Source organism: Phyllobates terribilis, unplaced genomic scaffold, assembly GCF_046119375.1.
Source record: "Phyllobates terribilis strain yellow unplaced genomic scaffold, ASM4611937v1 Scaffold_11__3_contigs__length_659146591, whole genome shotgun sequence".
In the NCBI taxonomy this organism is placed as follows: domain Eukaryota; kingdom Metazoa; phylum Chordata; class Amphibia; order Anura; family Dendrobatidae; genus Phyllobates; species Phyllobates terribilis.
The window spans coordinates 220978297-220999289 of NW_027362771.1; the positions used below are offsets into that span (position 1 = coordinate 220978297).

The 20993-nt window shown below is 41.6% G+C and overlaps 1 protein-coding gene across 2 annotated transcripts in view; it reads left to right on the plus strand.

Annotated features, from left to right (window-relative positions):
* The first annotated feature begins 347 nt into the window (after positions 1-347).
* The window catches only part of TSPAN12 (tetraspanin 12), a 256980-nt gene continuing 236334 nt past the window's right edge, over positions 348-20993 (plus strand). The window contains exons 1-2 of one of the 2 annotated variants that reach the window (XM_073652070.1): positions 348-501; positions 8802-8942. In XM_073652070.1, the coding sequence (XP_073508171.1) occupies positions 8877-8942 (66 nt within the window). In that variant the 5' untranslated portion in view covers positions 348-501; positions 8802-8876. Of the gene's footprint in view, positions 502-8801; positions 8943-20993 lie in introns of those variants that run through there. The other variant, XM_073652071.1, reaches the window with a different exon arrangement.

Genomic DNA, 20993 nt, shown 5'->3' on the forward strand with positions numbered 1-20993 from the left:
AAGTCAATGAAAGCTGGAGTTTTAGGTTGTTGCCTGTTTTTTTCTAGTACTTTATCTCCTCCAATAATATGCATTATGGTTATGATGCCTTCCTGATATGACTACTACCCCGGGTGGCCACAGCAGGACACCTCCATGTCAGAATAAACTTCACAAATGCATTTCCAGCAGCAGTTTAGAAAGCTATTCCTGGAAGTCTAGTGTCAGTATTGTGAAACATATGCATGCATGTGGGAAATCGTGCTGTGCCCAGTAAGAGGCAGAGTCCCGGGGTGAGTTATTCCTAGAGTTATCAAATGTCTGACAGCACCAACCCTGACTGTGGGAGGCCGGCCGCGCATGCGCGATGCACTACTTTCCCTGCTGTTGGGACTTGGCAGAGTTTGGAGCAGCTGAGAGCTCTGCAGAAGACTCTGCTCCGTACAGGAAAGGTAGAGAGATGCGGCTCTCTGCACACGGGGGAGAAGCACAGAGTTCTTCTATCAGCAGCGCACTGATCAGGTAATGCACGTGGAGTTGTCACAGTTGTGTGGGACGGGGGTAGGCTGGGAAGCTGTCACTGGTGGAGAAGTGCCGGAGTACTGTGCCAGTCACTGCATGTACACGGAGGGTCGCATTCCTGCTGGTGCTGGCAGCAGAGATAGCGCAGCTAATGAATGAGCGCTCAGTGCAGAGTGTGAAAGTGTCTGAGCTTGTATTCCGCCACAGCTGCAGACACAAATGGCTGCAGGTCACAGCCCCCGGCTGGAGGAGCCGGCATTCCGAAAGTGCACAGCCCAGCTAGCCTCACACAACCGGCACAGGGCTGTGACAGCGGAGCGGGCACCCTGCACAGGCACCGAGGTAACCTGCGGCACCCCCTCAGCCTGCACAGGCACCGAGGTAACCTGCGGCACCCCCTCAGCCTGCACAGGCACCGAGGTAACCTGCGGCACCCCCTCAGCCTGCACAGGCACCGAGGTAACCTGCGGCACCCCCTCAGCCTGCACAGGCACCGAGGTAACCTGCGGCACCCCCTCAGCCTGCGTCACTCTGCACAGGCACCGAGGTAGCCTGCGTCACTCTGCACAGGCACCGAGGTAGCCTGCGTCACTCTGCACAGGCACCGAGGTAGCCTGCGGCACTCTGCACAGGCACCGAGGTAGCCTGCGGCACTCTGCACAGGCACCGAGGTAGCCTGCGGCACTCTGCACAGGCACCGAGGTAGCCTGCGGCACTCTGCACAGGCACCGAGGTAGCCTGCGGCACTCTGCACAGGCACCGAGGTAGCCTGCGGCACTCTGCACAGGCACCGCGGTAACCTGCGGCACCCCCTCAGCCTGCGGCACTCTGCACATAAATTTTCAATAGGATTGAGATCAGGGCTTTATGATGGCTACTCCAAACTATGGACTTTGTTACACTTAAGCCACTTTACCATTTTGGCAGTATGCTTCGGGTCATTGTCCATTTGGAAGACCCATTTCCGCCCAAGCTTTAACTTACTGGCTTATTGTAATCATAATTTATATAGTGTATGTAAACTTCTGGTTTCAACTGTGTATGTATGTGTGTGTATATCCCTAAGGCCATGTTTCCATATAATGTAAATCCTGCGGTTTTTGTGCAGAAAATGTAACAGTTCATGCGAAGTGATGTGAATTAATGAAACCTCATGCTTAGGCTGCGTGCCCACTATGTGTTTTTCAAGCGTTTTTGCCCCGGAATTTCTGCAGCGAAAACACTTAAAAAACGCTTGGTAATACGTGCCCCATGTTCCCCAATGATAATCCACATGTGCTGTGCACATGCTGCAGAAATTTCCGCTGCGGATTATCATTGCGTAAAAATCCGCAGCATGTCCATTAATTTTGTGGATACGCAGCGTAATTGCCACCATTGACTTTCATTGAATCGCTTAATATCGGCATGACTACATGTGAACATGCGGATATTAAGCGATTCAATGTGCAGATGGTACCCGGGTCTGGAGAAGAGGAGACTCTCCTCCAGACCTGGGTACCATAGAACCTGTTAAAAAAAAAAGAATTTAAAATAAAAAATAAACATATACTTACCTTCCGATGGTCCCCGGTGCGTCCTGTCTCTTGCACTGCTCGCGATGGTCTAAAAGGACCTGCATTGATATCATTTAGTCATGTGACAGGTCACGCGACCGGGGGCCATTGGAAGGAAAGTATAATGTTTAATTTTTACCATTTTTGTTCTTTTTTTTAACTATTAACTTGGTCACACTATGTAAATACATGCCTGTTGCATGAATTTATATAGTGTGACCAAGTTGTCAAGCACTTTCCAAGTGATGCTAAAATCGCTTGGAAAAGCGCTTGATAACCCGCATGCAGAAATGTATGCAAAAACGCTTGACAAACGCTTCTACCTGGCAGGAAAAATGCATGTAAAATCAGCATGCGTTTTACCTGCCAGGGAGATGCAGAAAAAATCTGCAGCATTTCTGCATCGTGGGCACATAGCCTTAGTGTGTGTTCATAGACTCTGGAGCTGTCTGTCTTTGTACAAGTATTTGTTCAAAATGTATGGATGGATAAATATTTAATAATGCCATATGCACAATATTTTTGTTTTTCCTTTACACCATATCTTGTCAGTACATACATCAGGTGTATATGCCGATATATGAAGTTTTCAGGTGTATACTGTGCCCTACGTATGGAGTTATGTATGGAGTTCTATAGTGTGAGAGTATGCCAAGAGTGTCATCAGTGTGATGTTTGGCAGGTCTAGATTCCTTTGTTTCTCTATTGAATAACATACAGTGGGTACAGAAAGTATTCAGACCCCTTTAAATTTTTCACTCCTTGTTTCATTGCAGCCATTTGGTAAATTCTAAAAAGTTCATTTTTTTTCTCATTAATGTACACTCTGCACCCCATCTTGACTGAAAAAAAAGAAATGTAGAAATTTTTGCAAATTTATTAAAAAAGAAAAATTGAAATATCACAAGGTCATAAGTATTCCCCTTTGCTCAGACACTCATATTTAAGTCACATGCTGTCCATTTCCTTGTGATCCTCCTTGAGATGGTTCTACTCCTTCATTGGAGTCCAGCTGTGTTTAATTAAACTGATAGGACTTGATTTGGAAAGGCACGCACCTGTGCCTTTCCAAATCAGTTCTGCAGCATGTCAATTTTTCTTGAGGGTCCGCTAGTGGACTTTCTCCATAGATTAACATCTATGGGGAAAGTCTGCATATGAAAAATAAAATGCGGCCGCTCCTTTGAATAATGAGGGTGAAAGTGGTGCCGCTGTTCTGCAGCGTCGTGAGCACATACCCTTTTAGCACTTCATGGAGTGGGAAAGTCTAACCTGTAATTTATTTTATTATAACTTGCTTTTGCCTAGAAATAATTTTGCAATCTAAAATATTTTTATTGCTGACATAACCTATTCTGTGGTGGGGGAGATATGAAGGTATATTCACACGTGGCAGATTTGTTGCTGACTTTTTTCAGCTATTCCATTCTTTTAAATGAGGCCTGCAAAACATACATATGTGCTTGCCACCGAAAGAAAGCAACAGAATAATTAACCTGATTTGTAAAACTTATTGCAACAAATCTAACACGTGAATATGCCCTGAAGTTCTACAGTTAGGTTTATTCATAATACAATTTAACCGCTTGTTCCTTTTCCATCTGGATGCATAGGTGCGGTATTGTGCTACTTTGCATCCTGTGTTGTGAATTATGTGACGTGCAATCACATTAAGTTAATAGAGCAGAAAATGTCCCCAATAGTGAATCCTATGTCCAGTGAACTTTATCTCGCTTGTACTTCCTGTTAAATATAATGGTCTGCTGCAGGGTTTCCTTATTGCATTCATATTACACTGCCTGCTTATGGAAAATATACTAGCCGATGGCCAATTTTGTTCCTTGTTGTCTAGTGATGTGTAGAAAATATACACAGTACGTAAGTGTGTAGAATGATAAAATAAATCTGTTTTGTTCTAAAAAGCGAGTTATGGTAAAATGTCTGCATTATTGTGAATAAGGGAAGCACCAGCAGAGACCTCAGCACAGAGCCTGTATGTTGTACAGAGATGTTCTTCCCTAGAAGTAATACGGAGTCTGAATGCTACATACTACCACAATTTTGAAATTACACTGTGTTCCAAATTATTATGCAAAAAGTGTTTAGGAGTGATAAGGGAAGAATTTGTTTGTTTGTCAGTTAAACTCATTGATGGTGATGTGTGTCAGGGCTCTTTATATCACTGTAAGCAATTGCAGACACCTGTGCTAATTAGTTTGGCAGGTGTGTCCAATGAAAGGCAAGACTACTTAAGAAGGCTGTCCCACATTATTAAGCAGCCTACATTTTCTGGCAAAATGGGAAAGAAAAAGGATGTGTCGGCTGCTGAGAAGCAACAAATTGTGGAGTGTTTAGGTTAAGGCATGACTACAATCAACATTGCCAAGACACTTCATCCTGATCATCGCACAATCAAGAAGTATGTAGCTGATTCACAGTACACACGTGTGCGTGCTGATAAGGGAAAATTGAGGACTCTTTCCTACAGGCAATTACGTCAGTTTAAAAGAGCAGCGGCAAAAAAGCCTTGTCATAGCAGCAGACAAGTTTTTGAAGCTGCTGGTGCCTCCAACGTCCCCCGAACAACAAGATGCAGGGTCCTTCAGAGGTTTGCAGCTGTGCGTAAGCCATCCTGTCGACCTCCTCTATCCACTGCACACAAGCAGAAACGGCTCCAGTGGGCCAAACAATACATGAAGACTGACTTCAAAACTGTTTTGTTCACCGATGAGTGCCGTGCAACGCTCGATGGTCCAGATGGATGGAGTGGAGGATGGCTGCTTGATGGACACCCCATGCAAACACGGCTACAGCGCCAACAAGGAGGAGGTGGAGTAATGTTTTGGGCTGGAATCATGGGGAGAGAGATTGTCGGCCCCTTTATGATCCCTGAAGGGGTAAAGATGAACTCCATAATGTATGTGGAGTTTCTCAAACAGCACTTCCTGCCATGGCTCAAGAAGAAAAACTGTGCATTCCACAGCAAGATAATTTTCATGCATGATAATGCACCGTCTCATGCTGCACATAACACATCTGCATCTCTGGCTGATATGGGCATAAAAGGGGACAAATTTATGGTGTGGCCCCCATGCTCCCCTGACCTCAACCCCATTGAGAACCTCTGGAGCATCATCAAAAGGAGTGTCTGTGATGGTGGGAGGCAGTTCACATCTAAGCAACAGCTCTGGGAGGGTATTCTGTCCTCATGCAAAACAATTGAAGCAGAAACCATCCAAAACCTGACAAATTCAATGGACGAGAGAGTTCAGAAGCTCCTTTCGAACAAGGGGTCCTATGTGCAAATGTTACATCACCTAGAATAAAGTTTTGAGTTGAAAACTGTTTGATTTCAGTTTGTAATAACCTGCTAATGCTTAGAATTTAAAAAATGACCATTTTTTTGTTCTTTATTAAAATGAAAAGGTTGAAAACTCTGCTGTGCATAATAATTTGGAACATGCATTTTGAGTGCAGTTTGAGTGTTTTATTTTTTAAAAAATATACTGTTATCATAGGCAGTTTGTACAAAAACCTTTCAATTGTACTCTAATAGTTATTTGACTGGAAAATTACAATGACTGCAATTCATATAGGTAATTTGGGAAAATCTGAGAAAATATTATTTGCACAATAATTCGGAACACAGTGTAGAAGCGTATAGGGTTACTGGCTCATTCATCTTTATGCAGCCTTATTACAGCTCCATTGAAAACATCCGCCTTAAGGGTATGTGCACACGATGCAGAAATGAAGCAGAAAATTTCTGCATCTCCCTGGCAGAAAAAATGCATGCAGATTGTGCATGCGTTTTTCCTGCGGAATACATGCGGATCCACATGCGTTTCCGCATGTAGATTGACAAGCGCTTTCCAGGCGATTTTAGCATCACCTGGAAAGTGCTTGACAACTAGGTCACACTATATAAATCCATGCAAACAGCATGGATTTATATAGTGTGACCCGAGAGAGTGTATATACTTACCTCCGATGGCCCGCTCTGTCCTGCTTTACACTCCGTTCTCCCGGCTGCCGGCAACTTTGAATTGAAAGACCTGCCGACGTCAGCGTCACGTGACCCGTCACATGACTCTGACGTCAGCGCAGGTCCTTCAACTCACTGCAAGTGCCGGGAACCAAGCAGGAGCGCTGCGCGGGCCGACAGATGGTAAGTATATATATATATTTTTTATTTTATTCCTTTTTTTACAGCTTTTTTAATGGTACCTGGGTGTGGATGAGACTCTCCTCTCCTCCACACCCGGGTAGCATCCGCACATTAGAACGCGCCAATAACGCAAGTACAAATGTAGTCTTGCGGAATTGGCGTGTTCTAATGCAAGTCAATGGCGGCGAAAACGCCGCGTTTACGCAAAATTAATTGACATGCTGCGGATTTTTGAGCGGAAACGCATTAAATACGCATCGTGTGAACTCAGCCTAAAAGTCACAATTTGGACTTTTTAAATGGTATGAGTAAAACACTCAAAGGGAACCTGGCACCAGGTTTTTCCTATATAAAGTAGGGCCAGCACATGTAAACCCTCATATACAGCATTCTAGAAATCTGGATCTGTCCCCAATCCGTTCTGCATAACACAAAAAAAATACCTTTTATTATACTCGCTTATGGCTCCTCCTCTCTTTTTGCAAACGCTGTCCTCCTTGCTTCATGCGGGTGTCGCTTCCTACTTCATCCATATGGTGTCCTCTAACGCGCTCGTGACCAGGCTCACTTCTCTCTGCCGTGCAAAGGGCAGAGCACAGTATTCTAGTGCGCATGCACCGCAGCGCTCTGGCCTTTCCCTGCTCATGCACATTACAGTACTGTGCTCTGCCCTCGGCAATGCAGGGAGAAGTGCGCCTGCGCAGGAGCCCCATGGAGAACACTGTGTGAATGATGTTGGATGCGTTATCCTCAAGAAGCAAGAACGAGGACAGCGATTGCAAGAAGAGAGGAGGCGCCAGATCAAGACCAGCGACACCCATCAGGCCAGACCGCCCTATGGGTGAGTATAATAAAAGCTCTTTTTGTGTGTTATGCAGAGCAGATTGGGGACATATATACAGCATTCTAGAATACTGACCCTACTGTATATGGGAAAAACCTTCCCATTTAATTATCACTTTCCTTTAATTATCACTATCCTATAATTTATTAGTGAGCTTCATGACATATTATATTTTTATGTGTGTATTACTGTTATAATACATCTTACTCCTATTTCACTGTGTGGTTATACCATCGACTATCCCAACGTGCCCGCAGGCTTGTGTCTTGAAGTATATCTTGCCTACAATAATGGAAGGAGCAGAGTAAGAGGCCGGACAAGAGGGTGCTTATCACACACTTATTACTTATGATCACAGTTTTTATATGTAATCTGGTAATAAGTTCAGATACAATCTGATACAGATACAATCAAAATGCTAATTATTGCAGCGTCTATTTTGGCTCTTTAACCCCTAAAGGATGCAGACTATTTTAGTTTTTGCACCTTCATTCTTTCCGCCTCTTCTTCAAAGAGCCATAACTTTTTTTTTTATTTTTCCTTCAACAGAGCTGTATGTGGGCTGAATACATTTAATAGACGTATAATAGACTGAAAAATTCCATGTGATGTGAAAAAAATTCCAAGTGAATCAAAAGATATAGCTTGTTCATTCTCGCCCTTTGGGCACGTGCAGACGACCGTGTATGCTCTTATCCAAGAGAATCAGGTCATTTATGGAAATCACACTCTGATCAAGCTCTGATCAGAGTTTGGTCATAGTTAGTATAGTGTGATCCTATAATTTTGGATGAGGAGAAAATGGAGAAAAAAAATTCTCCATCTTCTCCATTGTGTCAGTCCGAAGAAATAGGACTGCACTCAAATGTCGTCCAAGTGCAGTCTGATGTTTTCCACAGACTCATTGACTTGCATGGCTGAGTGCGATCTGAATATTGGATCAAACTTGAGCATTCAGCAATTTTTTTTTTTCTCAGTCCAGCTTGGTGTGAGGAAAAAAATCTGAAATGTACATGGCCCCATAGGCTAACATTTGTCTGAATGTGATCCGATGTTCTGTCGGATCACACTTGGACTGAAAATACCCTCGTCTGCACCTGCCCTTATGTTGGAAAGTACAAAGAAGAGAAGCTGCAAAAAACCACAGCAAAGCTGGCAGTGAAACCGCTTGAGAAAAATGACCTCCAGCTTATTCCTGAAGCAGCATTGCATAGAAAAACCTGGCGGCTCTTCTGCTGGGATAAAAGGTGTCGTGACCATATAACCTTACCTGTCTGTGTCTGACATAATAGGCCGCATTACTTAGGTGACCATATCTATCACATTGTCACCTAAATCATGAGGAAAGTTCTACTAGTAAAAGGAGAGATTTTGATGATCAACCTAAATTGCCGCATTCCTCCGTATGCAAATGTACAACTTTATAATGATCCTGACGTTATTATCCCAAACCTAAGACTCAATCCTGGAATAATTCAGAAAGTGAGATTTATTATTCTGTAATGCAAAGATAAAATGATTGATTAACTTTTTGAGTTATAACTTCTGTGCAGATATTAATGATGTAGAATTACAGAGAGACGTCTATAAATAAGAGCTGCAGTGTAGTGTCTGGCTGGGGTATGCAGCAGCGTTACGCACTCTTCTGGATAAAATGATCTTGTCTTTCATGTGCTACAAGTCATATAATTATTTGCAAGCTGATCCTTTTCCTCCTCTTTCTTTTTTGAAGTGCTCTGAACCTGCGGTAGTCCCTGGAGAGGATGAAGTGGTGAAAGGATGGGGCTTTCTCCTGCGAGATTGCACAATGGCCAGAGAGGACTCTGTGAAGTGCCTGCGCTGCCTCCTCTACGCCCTCAATTTGCTTTTCTGGGTGAGTCAAGAGGGCCAGGCAGTTCCAGTTCGTCAAGCAGGTGGCAATGCCTCGACTCGGGTTACAGCTGGCCAAGAGAGCAAGCACCAAAGGGCACAGCTAAGCATGAATTCATTTAGCAGGATTACTATGTATTTTCCGAAGATCTAAGGGTTGTCTTCTAGTAGCTCCTTTGATCAATATCCACTGCTGCCGCATGTGCCATTTCTCGTGCCAGCTTTTTTCTCCTTTATCAAAGGGAAAGGGTGATAAATAACTGCCCTGGAATTATAGAAGCAGTATGTTTCTTTCATCATCCTCCTAAATGGTCCCAGTCATATGCTCTACAGCCATAGCTAGAATTATTCATTAACTTCTTAAGTGTGAAATGAATATTCAGACCCTGATCAAGCCCTCGACTGCATTCATTTGAAAGTGATAGAGTAGGACTTTCCATTGGCATGCAAGATGGTAAAAGTCTACTGAAAGTGAATGCTGGCGTTTGTAGTTCCAAACAGCTGAGATAACTATGAGCTACTCTTTGTTCCATTATTAACATTGTGCAGGGTTTAAAAAAAAAAAAATCCCAAGAGAACTGGGTTCTGCTGTCCTTGTCCATGTCATTCATTGGTAGGAAGCACATCCTCGCTGGTTTAATGAGAAAAGCATTTCTTCTTATCTGGACTGGATTGTGCTTGTTTAACCCTGAACGTTGAGGCCAATAATAATAACAGTATGTTTTGAGAGTTACTATAATTTTCCGTGGTAAGATACAGTTTATTCCAGGAAAAATGTTTTGAATGTATGGTTTACAGGAGTGCACAGTGCGAGGAAGTTATTAAGCACTGCGCGCCAGAACTGTGGATGACAAAACCCGAGATTATTTCACACCAGCCATTTGCACAATTTTTTTTTTTGGCCTTTTTTTCTAAAGGTGTGGGGTTTTATCAGAGGTGAATTAAATATAATTTACACTATAAATTGAAGTAAATTATAGTGCAAATATACACAATGCTATACCTGGTGTGGATGGATATAAGTTTCTGCAACCTGGATGGACAGCAATACACTTTATTGTGTTAATAGGTGTGAATGAAATAGGCACCTCTTATGAAATGTCATTCATAATAAAGTCCCCCGTGTATTTGTATATCCCCCTAAAATTTTCTTCAGCAGGCAATATCTGGTATATGTAGGAACAGTTTTTTCATGTCACTGATTATTTATTTTGGTAACATATATTTGTAAATGGAGCAAGGACACAAGATGCATCATCTTAGTGGCAGAGAGGTACAAAGTACTATCAAGTACATTTATTAAGCATGGACTTGACGTATTGGAATTATATCTTATATTAGGTGTCAAAGTTGTGGGCTGGCAGCTAAAATGTATTTTCTTATTAGTTGTCTTTACACCCTAACCACTTTTGTAATTTCCTTTATTACACAATTCCCTACATTTCTCCTAATCTACCTAATCTTTAAATGCTTTTTTTTCTCTCTTTCCTGTGATGTTTCGTTTGAGAGGAGTCTCAAACATGATGTCAGAGGAGGCTGGGACTGCACTCACTCCCCACAGCGTCCATCGCCCCTCCTGGAGCAAGACCACATAGGGAGCAGCAGCTGCAGTTGCTGACTAGTTTCTTGCATTACCCTTTGAAGACATCCTGGGTGATGGACGCTCTGGGAAATGTGAGTGCAGAGCCATCCCTCTGCTTCTATCTCCATCGCTTCTGTCAAAGAAAATGTTGTTAGGGGGCGGAGATCAAAGCAGTGAGTGACATCAGCACCGCCCTCAAATAAGTCATCATCAAGGGAGCAGTGTGTTACACCAGCACTGCCCACAGCTTCTAGCACCACCCTCAAACAAATTGTCATCATGGGAGGCACTAGTGTCACTCTCTGCTTCTATCACCATTCCCTGATGACTGCTTATTTGAGGGTGGTGCTAGAAGCTGTAGGGCGGCGCTGGTATACAATACTGCTTCTATCTCCACCCCCTGATGACGTCGTCTTTCATGGATCCTACGACGGCTGAGATAGAAACAGAGAGCCAGCACTGCACTCGCATCTCCCACTGAATCAATCACCAGTATCCAGGACATCTTCACAGGGGGCCTCGATGCAAAAAACTAGTAAGTGCAGCGCTGCTCCTTGTGACGTCCTGTTCCAAGAGGGGCGATGGGCGCTGCCAGGAGTCAGTGCAGCACCTGCCTCCTTTGACATCACATTTGAGCCTTTTCTCAAACGAAACGTCACAGGAAAAAAAACACATTTAGGGATTAGCTAAATAGGGAAAAGTGTAGTGAATTGTGTAATAATAAAGCAAATTTAAAAAGTTGTTAGGGTGTAAAGATAATTAGATAATTCATTTTAGGTGCCAGACCAACTCTTTAAAGGGAATCTGTCACCACATTCCCTGCTGAAAACAGTCCTACTTGTATGCCTCATATCAGATGTCTTTTTGTTGATAAATCATCTTTTATCACTTTGTTAATGATCGCTTCCAGAATATGGGGAGGATGTTGCCTGAGAGATACAGTTGTGCTAAAAAGTTTACATACCCCGGCAGAATTTTTCCTTTTTTGGCCTTGGTTCAGAGAATATGAATGATAACAAAAAAACTTTTACTCCACTCATGGTTATTGGTTGGATGAAGCCATTTATTGCCAAACTACTGTGTTTTCTCTTTTTAAATCTTAATGACAACCAAAAACATCCAAATGGCCCTGATCAAAATTTCACATATCCCAGTTCTTAATACCGTGTATTGCCCCCTCTAACATCAATGGCAGCTTGAAGTCTTTTGTGGTAGTTGTGGATGAGGTTCTTTATTTTCTCAGATATTTCTTCTTGGCAAAAAGCCTCCATCTTTCCTTCAACTTTTACCAAGTTTCCTGTGCTTTTGTAGCTCACACATCCCTAAAACATCAGCGATCCTCCTCCGTGCTTTACTGTAGGAATGGTGTTCCTTTCACCATAGGCCTTGTTGACCTCTCTCCAAATGTAACATTTATGGTTGTGGCCAAAAAGTTCAATTTTGGTCTCACCACTCCAAATTACCTTGTTCCAGAAGTTTTGAGGCTTGTCTCTGTGCAGTTTAGCATATTGTAGGTGAGATACTTTGTGGCATTTTCACAGTAATGGCTTTCTTCTGGCGACTCGACCATGCATCCCATTTTTCTTCAAGTGCCTCCTTATTTTGCATCTCGAAACAGCCACACCGCTAGTTTTCAGAGAGTCCTGATTTTCAGCTGTTGTTACTTGTGGGTTTTACTAAAATACCTCTGTATTATTGCAGTATATAGAACAAACAATCTCTGGGTCAAGTTCCCTTAGGAGACTATAAAATAATCCTGTGTGTGTATACATGTATAGCTCTTGCAAAAGTATTCATTCACCCCCCTCCCCACCCCCCCCTTGCCATTTTTTGCGTTTTGCTACCGCACAATCTAGAATTTCACTTTTTGGGGGGGTTTGCATCAGTTCATGTAAAGAACATGCCTACAACTTTGAACATTTGGTTTTCTTTTTTTGTGAACAAAGCTTAAAACTTCAATGTGCATAACTATTCACCCCCCTAAGGTAGGTACTTTGTAGAGCCTCCTTTTGTGGTAATTACAGCTGCAAGTCGCTTTGGATAAGTCTCTGAGCTTTCCACATCTTGCCACTGGGATTTTTGCCCATTATTCAAGGCAAAACTGCTCCAGCTCCTTCAAGTTAGATGGTTTCTTCTGGTGACTACAGATTGACAATTGGTTTTAAGGTCTGGGCTTTGACTAGGCCATTCCACAACATTTATAGGTTTCCTCTTAAACCACTCAAGCGTTGCTTTGGCATTATGCTTTGGGTCATTATTTTGTTGGAAGGTGAACCTCAGTCCCTGTCTCAAATCACTGGCAGACTGAAACAGGTTTTGCTCAAGAATATCCCTATATTTCCCACCATACATCTTCCCCTCAACTTGGACCATTTTCTCTGTCCCTGCTGCCGAAGATCAGCACCACAGTGTGATGCTGCCTCCACCATATTTTACTATGGGGATGGTGTTTTTTGGGACGGTGAGCTGTGTTTTGTTTGGCCCCAGATATAGCGTTTACCTTGGTAGCCAAAAAGTTCAATTTTGTTGTTATCTGATCACAGCGCTTTCATCCATACATTTGAGGAGTCTCCCACATGTCTTTTGGCAAAGTCAAAATGAGCCTTCCAATTTTTTGGGGGTAAGTAAAGACTTTTTTTCTGCCCACTCTTCCATAAAGGTCACCTCTATGGAGTGTATGGCTTATTGTGGTCATATGGATAGATAATCCAGTCTTTGCTTGGAAACTTTGCAGCTCCTTCAGGGTTACCTTTTGGTCTCTGTGATGCCTCTCTGATTAATGGCATCCATACCCAGGCTGAGCGTTTTGGTGGCCGACCCTCTCTTGGCAGGTTTGTTGTGGTACTATGTTCTTTCCTTTTGATGATAATTGATTTGATGATGCTCTGGGGAATCATCATAGATTTGGGATATTTTTTTAGAACCCAACCCTTACTTGTACTTCTCAACAACTTTGTCCCTGGCTTGTTTGGAGATCTCCTTGGTCTTCATGGTGTTGTTTGGTTAGTGGTGCCTTTTTCTTAATGGTGTTGCAGCCTCTGTGGCCTTTCTGAAAAGGTGTGTGTATACTAACAGACCATGTAACACTTAGATTGCACACAGGTGAACTTCCTTTCACTAAACATTTGACTTATGAAGGTAATTGCTCGCACCAGAAATTTTTAGGGTCTTCATAGCAAAAGGGGTGAATACATTTGTACATGCCAATTTTTAGTTATTTGATCCCATAAATGAAATTTATGCCTATATTTATCTCACTTTACTTCACCAACTTAGACTATTTAGTGCTGATTCATCACACGCAAATCGGATTACAAAAATATTTTAACAGAGGTTGTAATGTAACAAAATGGGTAAAAAGCCAAGGGGGTGAATACTGTTGCAAGCCACTGTTTATAATTAACCACCCCACTTTTCCTGGCTCAGTAATAAAGTTCTAAAGAAAGTAAACACTTTAAAGAAAGAGGAAAAAAATTGGAACTCCAGAATTGCAATTTTTTTTTCTTTGTTGCTGCACTGTCCGTAAAAAAAAAATTGACGTGTCCGTGATTTTTTTTTTTTTTTTTGAAGCTGAAGAAACTTGTACAGATTATTATGACTGTACATATCACCCTTTTACAGTTCACAGCAAAGGTACTACTGTCTGAATATATAGGAGTTATGGGCTGTAGACATATATCACTTATCTTAATAATTTGCCGACTTTGGACACCTTATATGAAGAGAAGGACATCATGGTTGGAAGAATAGAATGAACTAGGCGAAGAGAAAGACCAGCAACTTGATGGCTGAACGCAAGCAAGAAAACAGAGAAAACCCTGGTGGACCTATCTAGGCTTGCACAATATCGATCTTCCTGTAGAGCATTCATCCATCAAGTCACCATGGCTAGAGATCGAGCTGAAGGCCGTTAATAAAATAAAAAAAAGTGTCCATAAAAAAAAAGTTGTCCGTTCGTGATTTTTGGAGAAGAATGAAAAATAATTTTTCCAGTTTTCGCTTTTATTTTATCTCCACTACCCTTCTGAGTAGTATTTTTTATTTTTTCAAATATTTTTTTTTTTATCCGCAGTACAGTTGCAGCGTGATGGGATGTTGATGTGATTTTCTTACAAGGTAATAATTCTGAGCAGCCTAAAGACAATCCCTCATGGTAAGGAGGACAAAAATTTGCATTTTGGGTACGCTAAATAAAAGGCCCAACTATCTGGAACTGTATGGCGCATTTAAAAAAAAATAAAATAAAAACATAAATGCTCATGGAGCAGCAGAAATGACATAAGAGCAAAAACTGGCCACTTTCTTTCCTGGTAACAGGACTCGTCTCAGGCCTTATCTTTAAGCTATGCTAGAGATGAGTGAATAAATTTGATTGGAATTGAATTGTGCTTGAATTTTTACAAAAAATCCGCTTTTGCCCCAATTTTTTTTTTTTGTAATTCAATTCTGCACTGATTTCTCAAAATTGTGGACACTGAGCACCATTTTGTATAACTGCAAAAGTCCATAAAAACGTTAAAAAATACTAAAAAACTAAACATTATGACGTCTCGGCGTTGGCTGTAACCTCTGCAGGTGCATGCACAAAGCCCTCCCAGGCCTACCAAACCCAGAAGCCCCAGCCTAGCATAAGAGGCCTGGAGATTTCAGTGCAGCTGATGGTAGCCTGAAGCTGTGACAAGGATATGGTCAGGTGGCGGTAAGGAGCCGAGAGGCCAGAGAAGTAAACTTTGTGATGTGGTGAGTATAATGATTTTTTTCAATTGTTACATATTACGTTTATTATTCTCTGAGGCCTATGGAGACCTGCCTCCTTTTTGAAATTCTGCGCCACCGCTGCCGTCATTGAGGTGGGGGCGCCTGCACTGTTTGATTCCACGGCAGGTCGAGATTACAGCTCAATGGCGTCTTCATTGAGCTAAAATCTCGATCTGCGCATGCGTCACTTACGGCGACATTTTATTGAAGGCCTGACGACCGGTTTTGGAATCACACTGCGCACACGCCCCCTCCACAATGACTGCAGTGGTGGCGCAGAATTTGAAAAAGTAGGCAGGTCACTGAATAATCAGTTACCTGTAAAAGAAACACAGGAGGCCGGTGGTGGGGCTAAGGACCAGGAGAAGACCCTACCCCCTAGGCCCGCCCCGATGCATAGATTTATCATTAGAAGAAAACTTTAGAGACTGATTAAACAACAACCGCTGATCGGATTTCTTCACTGCAGGTATCAATTTATTCAGCATAAAAGTGCCATTACTGCCATGTCTGTACTTTATAGTGCTAAATCCTGCTGACACATTCTCTTTAAGCTCATCTCCATTAGGCTAGAGCTGTGATCTGTGTCTATAGCTTAGCTACAATATATAAAGGGTACAGAGTGTTCAGTGCTCAGAGACATGTCCAAGCTATGGAAGACCTGAAGCCTGACCGCCACTGAACAAGACACAGAAGTGGAAACATCAAGACTGGGCCAAGAAATATCTGAAGACAGGTTTTTTTTTTTTGACTGTTGAGGTGAGATGGACTCTTAACAGACCAGATGGATGGATCACTAACGGGAACAGACCTCCACGTCGACTCACATGCCAGCAAGGTAGATATGTTGTATGGCTATGGGCTGGTAGTATTAAAGATTAACTAGTGGGACTTTTTCGAGTTTGAGACTGACTCGAGATCAACTTTCAAACCTACTGCGAGTTTTTGGAAGACAGTTTATTTAAAAAGCGGTACATGAAAAAGTATGCATCTTTCAAGAAAACCAATATTTGCATGCAGGACAATGCTCCATTGCATGCATCAAAGTTTTCAACTTCTTGGCTAGCAAGTAAAGGCCTTAAAGATGGAAGAATAATAACATGGCTGGCCCCCTTCCTCACCTGACCTAAGCTCTATAGAGAACTTGTGGGATCTTCTTAAATGGAAGATTTATGGTGAAGGAAAACAATACACCTCTCTGAACAGTGGGAGGCTGTGGTTGGTGCTGCCCAAAAAGTTGATCGTCAACAGATTAAGAAACTGACAGACTCCATGGCTGGAAGGCTTTATGACTGTTATTGAACAGCAGGGTGACTATATTGGTCACTGATATTTTTTTAAATGTCAGAAATGTATTTTTGTACATTTTGAGTTGTTTGGTTATTACTTTCGCTTTAACAGACGAAAATAAACAATTGAAATAGGAAAATTTACATTTTTTGTTTAAGTGCATAATAATTCTGCATACTAATAATTGCCCAATAATTATGCACATACACACTCTCCTAAGAAAGATAAAACCTCACTTTTACATTCTCAAATATTCAGGTTTAATAACCTTTTGGATTGTCTGACAGCACTGTAGTTGTTCAATAATAAAATCATCAAAAATATAAATTGCCTAATGTGCACAATGGGAAGTCTTATCAATCTCTAGTTTTTATCTGTATAAATAGGGAGTTTTTAGGTTCACATTGGCCCATATGTTGTGAAGGCACTATATCTGCATATGTTATTGACGACTTCTCTGCAGATCAGTGGGGATTTGATACCAAGCATCCACACTGACTAGCACTGATCGGACACTGCAGTGCAGCTTCTCTTCTTTTATATGAAAGCTGTGCTGCAGTACCCGGTAGCAGCTGCTACACCTCGATCAGAGCTACGCTCAGCAGCTCCGTTCGAAGTGTTTACATCTGATCGACGCCAGAGCGAAAACCAGCTGCACAGTGGGGGGCCGCCGGGTGTCCTCACTGATCTGCTATTGATGACCTATTCTGTAAATAGGTCATCAATACCGTATGCCTGCAACTAAATCACCACAATTAATACACTCCTTCCAAGCTCAAAATACTCTTTTATACATGGAAAAAAAGGAGTATTTTTATTCTGCTGGAAGATTTAGTGCGGCTTATCATTATGTATAAGTTACAAAGTTCATAACCTGCTAACTTTAGAGTCACTTGAAGTTCACCCATTGTTTACAACTGGTTTTGTGTAGTATAGATTATTTAGATAATTTTTATGACCAGGCGCTCCTTTTTTGTGTCGAAAAATATAATCTTAAGGTCAGTGAACCAATACTAAGAAAGGCTTGCCAAAACCAGGGCTGTGGAATCTGAGTCGTGGAGAAGGAGTCGGTATCAAATGGACCGACTCCAGCTCCTAAAATATATAATGAATTGGGTACAGTAGTTCAATGCAGTTTATGGGGAATATTTTTTTCATAAGAATTTGGTAAAGTTATGAAATGTCCTATAAATGTCGGTCCTATTCCTGATCTAAGGGTCTAGACTTTTAGCGGAGATGAATCTGTGCTACAGTAAATTCATCACTTAAACATGAGCCATGTATGAGGGAGTCAGAGGTTTGGCTTACAGACTCCACAGCCCTGGTCAAAACACATATGCAATCATGGCTGTAAAACTGCCCATCAGGACAGTGTATACTATATACTGTAACAGATAATATAGTTTTGGTGTAAAAGCTAATACCTGCTGATTAATTGGTCTAACATAGGCTATATTCACATCATATCTTCCCCCTACGTTCATTTGCTCCATCGGCACTTACATCTGAATCCCCGCAAAACCTAATTCGGGCATTTGCATTTAAGGGCCATTGACTGTAATGACGCAGACAGTTTGCTCTGTCATGCATGATTTTTGACCGTATATGCATATTTGAGGCTAATTGGCAGCTTTCTGCCTATGCACAATCAGTGGTGGGAGTGGGGTTATGCAGAGCTCATGAATATGGAGGACTACATGGCAACACTAGTCCTCAAGTGATAAAATCACAGTTTTATCTGCAGGGTGATTTTCAAAACTACAGCAAGCAGCCCAGTAACATAATGCTTAAATCAGGGTCTCTGTCTCTACATCATGCTGCTCTCATATTAGGTAGCAAAAACTTGGTGTCAGATTTAGTCCAGTGTGCCAGAAGCTTGTCCTCACAGGTATACTGTCATTTTACTTCTGTTTAGTTAGGATTCCACTTCTGTTAGTTAACAAGTATCCACTTCAGGAGCCCAACCATGAATGAAAGCACAATAAATGTATTTTCCATCTGAAAATCGTATTTACCATTGTAGTCTGTGATGCATGCCATTGTTTTAGCAAAATAGAACATCTGCTCAACCGTGATGATTTCGTGCACAGAAGACAGACATACGTCTAAATAACAGGATAACGACTTCGGCACTGAAGAATGAAGATGCTCCAAAAAATTGCTGAATAAGTAATATTTAATAAATTCTGACCAATGAGATAGAGATTAGGAACTGACGTTTTTGCCTGTTGATGCTTTTGTCAAGGGAGGAATGGTGGAAGCAGTGTCAGGAAAGTTAGGTGTCCAGGTCTTAGCCGCCCTTGCAGACCTGTGATAATTGCCTCTTGACTAGTGTTGAGCGAATTTGTTCAGCATTTCAAATTTGGGTTTGTGTTCGGGGTTCTGGCTTGTTCACACTGTTATCCCGGAGCATGGCAAATCAGGGATGTTCATGGGCGAAGCTGATTTTTTGCGGCGCGAACAAGCCAGAACCCCGAACACGAACCCGAATTTGAAATGTTGAACAAATTCGCTCAACACTACTCTTGACTTGTATTCAGGCAGGTGAAGCTAATCCAGCACCAGTTTCTATATTTACCATTTGACTCCTGTGGCCCTTATGGGAACGATGGCTACTAAATGCCTGTATATGGTGGTTCTTCCACAGATACAATAATTATAAACCATGATGCCGGGGGTGAAGGAGGACGATGGCCATTTCGTGCAGTGAGTCTCTCTTCTACGGGTCTGCGCGAAACTGCTGTCGTCCTCCTTCACCCCCATCCCCCGTGTCCACCGCTTACGTGTTTCCATGATCTGTATTAAAGGATTCTAAGACCAACAGCCTGCGGTGAGTGCTTTCTTGGTCATGGTTCACATTATTGCCTCTTCACTGTTTTCAGTGATAACCACCAAAACTCTAAATATAACTCTGGACTACTTTACAGGCTATAACTTGGTATCATTTCAATATAATTAATGCAATGTGTTCTCAAATTTACTCAGCTTCAGTATAACTATATTGTATCTAAGCAGTAAGTGGTGTTCATAGGCGCAGATACAGAAGAGTGCTAGCTGTGAGCCTGCGGACTAATCATTAAGAAGTGAAAAAATTGTTTATAGTGTCTAGTTATTACATAATAGTAATATTATAAGTAACTTTGTGGATACTTTGCATTACTGCACTTGTATTAGTCCCAAGATAAGATTTCTTTAAATATATTTATATAATAATTTTTCAAACCAGCGAAAAACATTTGGTGGCTTGAGAAATTATAACTAAAGGTCAGAGTGTGAATCAGATTTCTCCAGGTGAAGAGCTTCATTACTTAAACAGAACCGGTCACCTGGTCAAAAGGGAAAAGTTTTTGCTCTTGTTTTTTTTCCACTGCTTCACTATTTTTCTTTTCTTTTAAAGCCGCTGTGCTGTTTTAGAGGTGTGGGCCTTTTTATTTGGTAGTAATTTTATGGTCTTTACAGCGGGGGTGTTCCTCACAGGGTAATAATGCAGAGCAGTCCAAAGACATGCCCCAGAGAATCCTGTGAGCATCGCCCCCTTCGTGAAGGCCAATCACTGAGCTCAGTGGCTCTGCCGATTTTAGTGATGGTACGAAAAGGGAACACCATTTAAAATGTATTCTAGTGGTCCTAAGTTGTTGGAAAAAATGTAAAATATATCAAAAATAGACACGCAATTTTTTTTTTTATATTCTACCTCAATAACCGTAAAAAATAAATATAAAAATGTCATGAAAACTATTTGAATATCTGAAAAAAATTATTTTAGAGCTCTTAAAAAGGAAAAATTGTGCCTGGTCATTAAGTGGAAAAATAGCCAAGTCTTGATCTAATTTTTAGCATATAGTATGTTTGCCCAATGTGTGATAGCGTTATTTCATTAAAAGAAATAGCTCCTTGTTGATACATTGGAATCTGCTTCAATGTACATTGTATATACATTTCTTTTCTGCAGCTCTGTCCCTGGTTATTGTCTGACGCTGGGCATATCACTTGCAAGGCTATTTGCTTGTGATTTGTGATACATTTACTTAATGTCTGGTTTGACTCACACAAGAAAGGATATGTCTACTTTGCTTAGTTTAGTTCTGCCTGTGTTGTGTTTTCTTTAAACCACAGACAATACATTGAATTATAGTATAATCCGATTTTCTTAAAGATTCTTTATAATATAGTCATTTCCAGTAGAGCAGAACAGCAGGAAATCTGGGCATTGAGGAGGCACTTTTATTTATTTCCATTGGTTTTAGTGAAAGGTCCTTGATTCAGCAGAATGCAGCCACGTATGTGGAATCACTGGAGCAAGAAAGAAATAGTTTATTGGTGAGAGAATTGTAATGATCATTGTATACTGTGCAAAGAAGAGTGACTGGAGTCTGTGACTTAATATAACCTCTGTTTAGACATGCATTACTGGTGAGAACACAG